Below are 11,875 nucleotides of genomic sequence, written 5' to 3'. Positions count from 1 at the left end.
CTACCATCTTACTTGCTTGTGTATTACAATGTTAATACTTAACATGTGATGCAGCGATGATCAACATAGAATGTTAATGCAAGGATGCAAGTATATATATATATATATATATAATCAAATCCAAGCTAAACCCCAACTCTTAGAGTCGATGTGAGGTTGCAAATTTGTGTTGCAAATATGGTCGCTCCCTCAGCAGGATTCGAACCCCTTTTAGTGAAGAAAATGCTTGTCAATATAATGTACAGGCACTCTTAAGAAACATGTAATAACCAGTAAACACAAAGGTGACAAGTCAAAATTGAAAGACAGTCACATTCTGATAAAATAATAATTAGAGTTGTTCTTTAGGTAGGGAAAAATAATGGAATTAGCCAAACCCTAAACAGTTAAGCATGGATTATTTATACAACAAGTATTTCATAGAATTTGTTTTTAACCCCTCATAGATAAAACTGTTTAAGGCAACAACCCCCAAATCAATATCATCCTTCCTTTTGTGGTCTGGTGTTGTAAAATTTTTATAAAGGCCAACCAATTACTACGTAAGATATTGCACAAAAAATAAGTGTCTACAGATGATTACACAGACAACAGCTCTACATCATTAGATGACTGACTTTTTGTGGTTGTATAAATAATAAAAAAACTTCATAACAGTAATAGTGAACATTCTCATATTCTTCACATTTCTTATGAAAGCACCATCACAATGACTACACAGTGGAAGATCCATGGGAGTTCAGGGGGTCAGAATCCCCTCTTATAGAATAATTTTGGCAAAAATGAACAAATAAAAGTGTAGAAATCCCCTTTTAAAAATATCTGGATATGCCCCTGTCTATTAATGGTAAACATGGCAACTATGGCTTAATTGAGTGAATACATTGTATATTGCACTCCAACATGTAAAACAAAGTAAAATCATTCAACAAAAATGTTCATAAACACAGTCTAATACAAAATATGTCATGTAAATACTTCAAGCACCATCAGTGAATATCCATAAAAAGCATAATTTAACGGGGTACTATGCAAGGAAAGAGCCATGATACATCAAAAACAAAGTTATTTCCTTTTTTTGATTTAAACATTGTTATTGACCCAGGTGGGCTAACTGTAACACAGTATTTGTCCAGCTTGGTCATAAAAAGCAAAAATATCCCAGCATGAAAAAAAAAGAAAATAAGGTGAACACAAAAAATTCTCTTCTTCGTACAAAAAATAATGCCCTAATGAATATGTAGTAAATGCACTTTTGGAATATCATAAAGTCATAATCTTAAAATTATTGAAGCAACAATTTGAATTCAAGGGGGTGATAGAAACTTATTGCTTACCCCAGATTTTTTTTTCTAAATTTGCACCATTATTTTCTTTTTCCATTATTCACTTGAAAGATTTTAGGAGATGAACCAAATACTTATCTTGGATTTATTAGCATTATTTCTGATCCTGAATTTTTTATTTGAATTTTATTCTTAGCCCTAACAGAAAAATCAAACCGTTGTTCCCTTAAAGACGCTTTACCAACATAGAATTTATTTTTTGTCTTCAATGAAAATTTTGTAAAAATTCTTCTCTAAACCTACAGTTCAAAGACAAAATCTGACACAATAAAAAAGGAATGAGTTTACACATAAATTAGTATTACTGCATCAGATTTACATAGAAATCCAGCCAGTTGGATAATAATCAGCTTTGTTTGTTGTATTTCCCATCACAGTATTCTCCCTTGGGTAACCATGGTAATAAATAACAATACCACTGGTCAAATATCCAGCCCACCATGAAAATGACCCTGCAGACATAATCATGTGGTCCATACTTGCCAAAATAGCGAGATCAAGATACCCATTTTGACTTGCCGAGTAAAATGGGGAATAATATATATCAGGACCTTCATCAAGGTTATCCATACTCCACTGGTAATCGTTCGTACATATTATAAATAAAACATCTTTAAAGCGTCTTCGAAAATAATTCATTCCCTTGTAAAAATATGGAATCGCAGGAACAGCATAGCCCTTTCTGTTTTGTCTCACAAGATCGCCTCTACGTACATGAACTCCTACAGTAACTGCATTTTCTTTTCTTAATTTCTTTTTAGTATCCTCTATGAAGTCCCTGGCTTTGTTAGCATACTGAGGCTTAAATTTAAAATGTTTCTTGATAAGCTCATGTTTAACATTTTGAAAATATTTAAAAGATTGTAAGTATCCCTGAATGTAAGATTTCCCATGAGGTTCAAGTTTTGTTATACTGTCAGTATAGTACCCAGGTCTGTATTCTTTATATATCTTTGCATTTGAGAAGTCTGATCTTCTAGCAATTTTAACAGGCAGATCAAAACAATCCCACAATCCTGTTCCTTCAACTAAAACAGGTGTGACATTGTTCTTCTTTGCTATACCAATCAGAGTTGAGTATTCAAACATGTGATTACCCGTCCTGCCCCAAAATGTAACTGTTGCAGCGACGTCATTTTCACGAAGTGAGACAACTTCAACTTGATCTCCAGAGCTCTTTGTAGGAGTTCGCAGAAAAAACACTAATGAAAATCCAATCAGGATAAAGATTAAACAACATATTGCTAGGTCTCTTATTTTCTTCCTACCAAAAAAGAAAAAGAAAAAAAAAAGATTAATTAGTACCAAAAATACAGCTGCACATGTGCATAAATAACAATTTAAAAAAAAAATTCAGATCATATGAAAGTAATCACTTTAATCATGAACTTTTTTCTACTGTTAATACAAATAAGTATACTGGTACTATTAATCGTGGTGATGATGCAATTTTAAACTGCGCTATTGAGAATTTCATTGTAAAGGTACAGTTATTCTTAGGTATCTGTTTTCATATTTAATTCAAATTATGTGACTTTGAAGATTACAGCAGAGTCTCTAATTTTTCTAGGCTATTTATAGTTTGCTGAAAATTTATCAAAAATTCCACATAAAATGGTACTCCATGAACAACAATTCTTTAACAGTAATTGGTTACTTATTGCATAAATCCATATAAGTAGAAATTAATAAAGTATAATTTTTTTTTTGCTTATATATTTAATATTGTAATTTTTCTTAAAATTACTCTTCTTTTAAACATTTCATACTAATGTTTATACAAAAAAGATGACACTACTAACCCAATTTATACAAACAAACATGGAGATGACCTATAACACAGATAAATGTCACATGTAGAATATAACATAACACAATGAAGCTTAAAGTCAAATCATACCAAAGGTACATGTAGATTAATATGTTTTTACTAGTGTAAAAATTACACAGCACTAAAACTAAGAAACATGTACAGTGAACTTTTTTTAGCAGTTGCATAAAAATAACATGACTAGTTATAGAACAAGTAATAAAATGAACAAAAAAGTTATTCAGCAAAAATAATAGCTAGGTTCTTTTAATTTTTCAAATCATAAAAAATGAGAACATACACAAGTCAGATTTCAACTTGGCATATGTCAATTCAAAGAAAGGTACGAGAAATGTACATGTTTTTAGCATATGAAAATCAGTTTTACTGGCCATTTGTTAAACCTAAGTACATGTCTGCTGTTAAAAAGAGACTTCAATATTTTATTTTGATACACTCTAATAGTCTGAATGAATAAATCCATCCCTGAAATAAATATGCATGTACATGCAGTTTTGGGTTTGGTAAAAGATGGTACACAAAGAAAGGTTTCATGTAACATAGTGCAAACTGTGTAAAAAAAAGAAATAAATTCAAGCTTCCACCCTCTTTAACTAAAATTAAACTAAGAAAATAAAGAGCTTTGAGAAGTGCAGCATAATATGACTACAGTGGTCAAACCTTGAACAGCTGGGGCAAGTGTGGACACAAAACAATGTACAATGTATTAGTTTCTGACACACGAAAGCATAGGGACTTACAATTTATCATGGATACAACAACTGGTATGGACACAATATAACAGAACATCTGAAGTTAATTCATTTTCAAAATCAGGCCATGAATAAAAAAAGTCGATTTTTTTATGTGTGGCACCTTTGACCCTTTATAGCAAAAAAACCATTACAGATATCTGAAATCTGATTGAAAAATACATGCAGGGATTTTAACATGAATCTAATAAAAAAGGAAAGCTTTTTCGAAATCGAAACAAAAATAAAGAAATCGATTTTTTGGGGTGTAGCCCATTCAACAACTTATAGTTTGAGAACTGTCAGGAATGTCTGAAATCTGATTGAAAACTAAGTTCAAATTTAGAAATCAGACCAAAAATAAAAAAGTTGATTTTTGGGGGGCCCAATTGAGTACCATTTTAATTCTAAAACAGTACAAAGTGCCATATATGCCTACCCTGTAAAAAAAATTTAATACAGAAAAGGAAAAGACTGACATCTAATATAAAAATCAGATCAACAATAAGTTACTCCAAAAACTATAGGGCCCTCCGACATGTTCCTACAAATGTAGGAACAATGTGTAAAAATTTGTAAAAAATCACTCATTTCACTCAAGGTAACATAAATGGACGCCAACAATGACGATAACGACTGGGAGATACCATTATATGACAAATTTTTTTTTGTTTGGCCGGGAGGGGGGGGTCGTATAAAAATCTGAATTGATAAATGCAAAATCAAAATAAAAGCAAAAGTTAGAAAGCTATAAAATATAAACTAAGCATTCATGATAAGTGTTAAATAGATCCTGCCACTTGTTTTTTGATATGGTCAAAATACATGTACATGTACAACTTGTATGTATATACCCGTAACACTCTTGATATTAACCTAGCTTCTGTACCAAATTGCAATGTCTGGCCATGTGGTATGATTTATAAGAAATGAAGACTTTTTAATTAATCAATTTGATACTTCAATTAGGAATTCTAAAAAAAATAACATTTTTTTGTCTATTAGTGGATCAAGTCTATAGAATGGACACCTGATATTAACTTCTTTTATTGATCTATATTAAGGATTGCAAGTTTCTCATCTATTTATAATACATGCACCAAGTACATTTACAAATTGTCCTAATTCAATTTTTTCCAATGTATTTATTTTTGAATTTTTGTCTGGACAAAAGCAACTATCACTGCAGTTAAGCACCAAGAATGCAGAATTATTTTAATTACATGAAAGATTAAGTCTTGCAGTTGCTGTTTAGAGCCTTATTGAGCCTCAGAAAGAACTATTACTTACTCAAATACTGGTACATGTATATCAGTGTTCTAGGATTTCTATACATTTCGAATGATTGAGTCACTCATGACAAGTGAAATATGATCCAGAAAAAATTGTAAAAAAGATAACTTAACCTTGAAAAATGACTTCATAATATAGATTGTATTTAGAAGACAAATCCATTAATTCACTTTAATATGCACATTACCTTTTCTAGTTTCCTGCCCGATTGTTAAGTTAAAATTCAATTAAAAACTTTTGGCATATTTTTATTATAAAAAAGATCCTAAATATTTTGTCAGAAGTTGTCTTCATAATATCAGATCTAATGCCCTAGGCTTAAGTGGTTATGCCTTAAGCATTAAGTTGCCAAAGTTCATTGCCACTCTTTCTTCAATACAAATACATGTATGTCACCAAATCAGCTTTTATGGGGATGTCAAATTTGCACTTTTTACTTTGGACATCATTTTTGGTGTAATGCACATTATGTAAATACATGCACCACAAAAATGGTTTTGTTATCAAATTAAATACTTAATTAATAATTTCACTTAATGCAAATACATATTTTCCTTACTTTCACACTTAATTATAGTAAAAGATTAATTACATTGCTTAACATTATGAAAGCTGAGCATAGCCCTTTAAATAATCTTAGAACACTGCATATTGTTTTAATAAACTGAACATTTTTGTATATCAATTAATTCTTCTGCCAATCAAAATATTTATTGAAAATCTGGTAAGCATAATATGTATACGAGTACATGTACATTTATTTCGTCTGATCTCCCATATATATGTATAAGATAGTCATACAATTCAACAGTCTAATTAAAATTTGCCCCTCTAATTTCAATTTGTTTAGCAAATAAAAAAAATAATTAAACTGATAATACAACACAATTGTATTTTATTGCTACATACATCCAAGTTAAAGTACAAATATACATGTACATCTACAAAAGCATTTTTAATAATCAGTATATTAGAATTAACAAACAAGTGGCAGATTTGTGACCGAACTCACTTATAACATATCCTAAGAGCTGTTCTTGCAAAAACCCTGAAAAAAGTACATACATGACAAAGTCTAGCTCAAAAATGTTCAAACTTTGCATGTTACTTCAGCAATACAGAAAAAAAGATCTATATGAAAAAAAAAAAAAAAACATCTGAAAGATCTTATGTAGATTCTACATACAAGCAACTCCTAGACCTGCTTCCCCCTTTTGGCAATACAGGTAACAAGAACCTCTTGAAGAGCCTGAATTGTTCACCTGGCAAACCATGCCCTATTAACTAAGTAAGTAAAGGTATTATGCTTTGTTACCATTTTAAACAAAAACTTGCTAAAAATGAGCATATATTGATGAATGCTGTAAGCACAGAGTGGAATGGTTCTCTAACACTTAAGTCCCACCTGAGTGAAATCCCATGTTACACCGATATAGCCTGTGTACAACATCCACATTCCACCTAGCCAACACCAACTATTTGTATATTGTAACAGTCGTAAAATTTTTATCAAGTAATAATGCAACCTTTAGATTTTTGTTGGCCAAATGAGGACGAGATGGCTTCTTCAGCCAGTTTTTTGACTGCTAAAAATGCTTTCAATTTTTAAATTTCTTATTTACATGTAAAAGTATGTTCCAAATACAATCTATATATACCTTTATTTTCATTATAAGATTTGTTAAACAATATTGAACTTTAATTGATGCTGATAGGTGTAAACTGTGTAAAACAATCCTTCCATATAGTTGTCTATTTCAAGATATTTTAATGAATATGTGTCTGGTATTTATCAACAATAGATAACTATTTTACAATCTTATTATCTTTTAAGGTTATATTTGTCAATCGTTTAAACCACATGCTAATTATCTTAACTGCTCTTTTACTGTGCCGACAGCTAGCTTGGACTACAGCTGGACTCCCATGTTGTGATTTTCAGGATCCCAAATGAATTTGGAGGTCCTGGAGCTTGAATAGTATCAGGGACTATGATAAAAGTAATAACAAGTCTTTGATAGAAGTAAAATACCTGTTTCTGGAGTAGTACTTTATTATTTTATGCATATGAAAGTGACAGACTAGAGCTAAAAACCTGCTTTATATATGCATCAAGAGTGAATCTTGGGTACATGTATGTCATGAATGGAGAGGTTATTTTGATGAATTGACAAAGATAATTCATCAGTGAATTTAATACTGTCTTTTTTTTAAAAAGTATAATTTTTTTTTGGCACCCTTTGGCTCTAATTTCTGAAAACTGGTGACAAAAAATGGCAGCTGGCGATTTTTCTGGCAACAGAATTTTGGAAGCCAGAGCAGCCCCTGAATACAAACATCCATAATGTCAGTGCAGATCAATGAGAAAATCTTCACCATGGTGGGTGAATTTCACGCCCAGATCAGTGATTCTCTGTCTTGAGTGTTGGAGAATCAAATGTCCCTGAGCAGTGACTTTGTTCCTTGTTTTAAAAGCAGTCCCAACCCTATATTTTTGGTAAATTTTTGTTGTATTTTCAACACATTGGGAAAATATGATACAAGGGACAGAAACCCTTCATACGCCGATCCGTAACTGAAAACCGATACCGAACTGACAAATACATACTACCAATATTCATCAGGTTACAACTTGTCCAAAAAAACATTCCCTAGAAGTAAACAAAATACTGGGTCAAAAAATCACATCTTGAGCATCATTTCACAGGCTTCTTTACCTGGTTTTCAAAAAATTTTGCCTGGCAATTTTTGGGAAAAATATTTTTCAACATTTCAGGAAAAGTCTCCAGGGGAATCAGCCAATATTCGGCTGCAATAAAAGGGTAACAAAATCACTGCTGAGTGAATTGTACATTACACAAAGGACTACTAGCAGTTTACTGACATACCAGCTCCAGACCAATTTAAACCTACAAAAAGTTAATCTTCATTGTATGCAGTAACAATCCAAATTCTGCCCATATGGGGTTGAGAACCACAGTACATCATAAGTCATACAATAAGGACACAACCCATATCAAGTCAACACTGCTTTTAAATATAGTGTTTTAATTCATATGTTAAGACCCTATGGGCGAATCAATGTTAATTCCAAAAAATGCTATCCATAACGAGTAGTCCGAATTTCCTCTGACCCTGCAACCCTCCTCTTTTTTATTTGGATATTGATATGTCAGGTTGGGGTCAGAACGATGTGCCATACAAAAAGTTGGAGATTTAGCGGTACCGTGGTGTATTGCCTTTCAACCGCTTGTAACGATTTTCAAGTTGAAATTGTGCATGTCACACCTACCTAGTTCGATTCCGGAATCAAATTGGTACATAGAAGCTTTTTAATGTATTACATTTTCCATCAATCATTTGCCTCATTAATTATTATGTGTCCAATACATCAACCTTGGAATGACTGGCATGATCATAACTCATCTTCATTGGTTGTACAATTTTTGTTTGCTTGTTTTTTTAAGAAAAAATGAACTTTACATAATTTGTTTTGGTAGATGCAATAGTAGTGGCTTAGTACTGACCTTTACACAAATATTGTACAGGAAGTTATTTATTTTTTTTAATTAATGGAAATATGAGTCAAATTTCACACTTCCTGAATATTCAAAATTGAAATAGAACGATATTGTAAATCATTCATCATTTGTGTCATTTTCTATCTGTGATTATTTAATAATAAATTATTTTATTCACAAGATGTTTAATTGTTTTTTTTTATACCGATATGCAATTTTGATAATCAGTACCAGTATTATACTTCCTTCTCTTTAAGATTGCAATTATTGTACACCGCTACCCATCTGTCCTTGTTTTGTAGAATAACTCAAAAACATTCTATGGGATTGTAATAAATGTTTTACTATGTACATTTTTATTAGAGGAAGTGTCTGTTGAGGAGGGTTGCAGGGTCAAAGGAAATTCGGACTACTAACGAGTTGATGTATGAATATATTTATACATGATGTTTGGTAAGCTCTCTCTAGTCCTTTATATATTTCACAAGCCTTAGACCACAAGATTAATGTTTGTGCCAAACTCTGGTATATACAATGTTAGTAATACATTATTTGGCAGTTGTAAACTAAATGGAAGTTAGGTCTGTTTTCTTGCAAATCTACATAATTACGCCTACAAGATAGCCAGCATTGTTAAGCAATGTGCAACATGACCTGGAAATAACAAGAAAGCGACTGTCCTAATGAAAAAAAATCACATAAATTTCCTTTAACCCTTACAAAAATCAAATTTATTATTGCACCGGATTAGGTTACATCGGAAAAAAGTTGAACCACAATGCATAAATCCATCACAATGTAATTATTTCACTGCAGTTTTATCACAGGTAAAGAAATTACAATTATCAATTGCATATGAATGTGTTGTGTATGATCTGCACCTATATTTCCATAGAATATATCAGAATATTTATTACCTTTTGCCGAAAGAAATCATTTTTCAGCTTTTTCCATCCTGTAACTGGTCCCTATGTTCACTGCCAGTCTTGAAAAGTAATAATAAATATGGGAACCAGCTCTTTTTCACTAATTTTAATACGAAGACGGAAATGATATGAATTATTTACCGGAAATGACATTGATTATTTAGATCTATTTAGATACAGAGAAAGGTTCTCAATTGAAAACGAGTGACTTCTGAAAATATTTATTTGAAAAGCAGTCCAACTGACATACTTTAAATTCAACAAATAATTTTAAAAAGCTAACAGATCAAAGAGTAATCAAGGCAATCAAGATTCTAACGGAAATCAAAAGAATGTAAACCAGGGACAAAGACCAGACATGGAAAACAGACACACACAACAACGAACATGAGGTAACTAAAACAATACATACAAAGTAACAAGAGTAAATGAGCAACACAGACTCCACTGAAAACTGGGAGCATGGACCAAGTGCACCTTGGGTCAGTGTCCTCTACCTTTCTTGAAACACCCGCCAAGTTGCTCATAGTTAGTCAAGTCCGGGGTGCATGGTTGATGGTGCAGATGGATACACTGTAATGATCTACTTATATAGATAATGAATTTGACCTGGTTTTAATCAAACAGTATTCAGAAATACCACAAAAACACTGAAAATTCAACTTTATGTACAATATTTCCTTTCTCATTGAACTATATACATTTAATGGTATCAAATGTCATCAACATTCCACTTGGTCATTGTATGATATTGTTTTATTTGATGTTTTAAATCCATGTGAACATCACAAAAAGTCATTGATTATTCTTTGTTTATATTATCGATAAACCCACTGTGTTGAATGTATATATATTAAAGGATTTGCAAATGTGTTATAAAAGATCCTGTCTTCATATACTTCTGAATATATATTAAGAAATTGATCAAGTGCTGAAAAATAAATTTGTACTAACTGTCAAGGAATATGTGTACATGTAGTCAATGCTGTATTGTTAGAAGCATTTCAGTAGATTGAAAATTAAATTTTTTAATTTTTTTTTATCAGTTTAGATGAAGTTTCGGTTATGAATCCAAAGAAAGGCGTGGAAGGCATATGTCCACTTTTAATTTTTAAAAAAATGTTGGCACTAAATTATAACAATTGTTTTATAAATATTTTATCCCCAAATATGTTCTTGCTTTGCATCATCCAACACAGAAAACTATTTCATTATGGTTCAAGATCATAAGAAATAAAGTAAAACACTGTAAACTGGTATCAAATATTTTTCCATCAAATACAAGATTTGAGCAAATGAAATCTTTAAGTAAACAATGGTATCATCATGTAATAGACTAAACATCAATTTCATTTGCCACTAGTTGAGAAACATACTAAGATGCCCTTATTCTCCTCATCTGGATAAGGAAGTTTGCTAGCATGATTTTAGTATCCATTGTATGTATGCATGTATGTTTGTATCTTTCTCAACACCTCTTGAAGCTGGTCTTGCTATAATTATCATGTTGCATTCAATCAATACATAGATATTTGTTTAACTTATTATGGAAGCTAAAGTATTCTATATACATGTAAATAACACATTGTATCATATGTGAATTATATTTTATAGCTAAATTAAATCCATCATATGTGGGTAACATCAACCAACACAAGTCATGATCTATCTTTGTAGTTCCTGATATTTTATAGCTCAAATAGAATTAGATTATTTATTTGATCACTGAACAGTAAATGTTTTCTATGTTGTTATGAGAAACATCTGCATTGATTTTGAAAATTGAGGAACTTTGTTCCAAACTCAACAGTAAATGTAATCTTATTACTAGACGTAATTAATCATGTTCAAATTTAATCTGCTTAGAGGCATTGAAAATTAAATCAATACTTAGGACAGAATTTTTAGAAGAGTCATATCTTTCAAAGGACATTCCATGATGTTAATCTGGTGAGAGCAAGAAAGAAACTTCTTAATAAATCATTCAAATAGATAAAAAACTGCTGCACTAAAGTAAGTTTTTAAAGTCCCATAGCTATGAAACCATACACCGTAAATAAAACCATGCAAAAATAAGGAATCTAATTGGACATTAAATGATACTCCAACATGTTATTTCAGGAGTGAAAACAACTTAAAATGGCCATAACTAACTTGATCTGTATTTTAGGATACTCAATAACAATACAATGTTTGAAAAGTATGCTTCAATACTAGTAACTTCTAA

The 11,875-nt window shown here is 31.2% G+C and overlaps 1 protein-coding gene across 2 annotated transcripts; it reads right to left on the bottom strand.

Annotated features, from left to right (window-relative positions):
- Positions 1-871: 871 nt before the first annotated feature.
- Positions 872-9,745, bottom strand: LOC148624743 (galactoside alpha-(1,2)-fucosyltransferase 2-like). Of its 2 annotated transcripts, XM_088567605.1 has the most exons (3): positions 9,640-9,745; positions 6,214-6,249; positions 872-2,610 (listed from the first exon to the last, which is right to left on the bottom strand). In XM_088567605.1, exons 1-3 carry the CDS (start codon positions 9,657-9,659, stop codon positions 1,662-1,664), a joined length of 1,005 nt encoding a protein of 334 aa, XP_088423731.1. In that variant the 5' UTR covers positions 9,660-9,745; the 3' UTR covers positions 872-1,661. The 2 variants fall into 2 exon arrangements, with proteins under 2 accessions (XP_088423731.1, XP_088423732.1); XM_088567606.1 differs by lacking the exon at positions 6,214-6,249 and having other exon boundaries at positions 9,640-9,721.
- Between the last annotated feature and the right edge of the window lie 2,130 nt (positions 9,746-11,875).

The sequence above is a fragment of the Perna viridis genome, chromosome 2 (assembly GCF_037379345.1).
Source record: "Perna viridis isolate PV_CMFRI_1.1 ecotype Kerala chromosome 2, ASM3737934v1, whole genome shotgun sequence".
Taxonomy (NCBI): Eukaryota; Metazoa; Mollusca; class Bivalvia; order Mytilida; family Mytilidae; genus Perna; species Perna viridis.
This window is presented reverse-complemented; position numbering and strand designations above follow the sequence as displayed.

Coding starts and splice junctions, on each gene's coding strand:
- LOC148624743 (XM_088567605.1), bottom strand. CDS start 9,659: ATGATTTCTTTCGGCAAAAG. Junction 6,250..9,639: donor ATGATTTCTTTCGGCAAAAG/GTAATAAATATT, acceptor TACTTTTTTCAG/GGTTTTTGCAAGAACAGCTC. Junction 2,611..6,213: donor GCTCTTAGGATATGTTATAA/GTGAGTTCGGTC, acceptor CTTTTTTGGTAG/GAAGAAAATAAGAGACCTAG.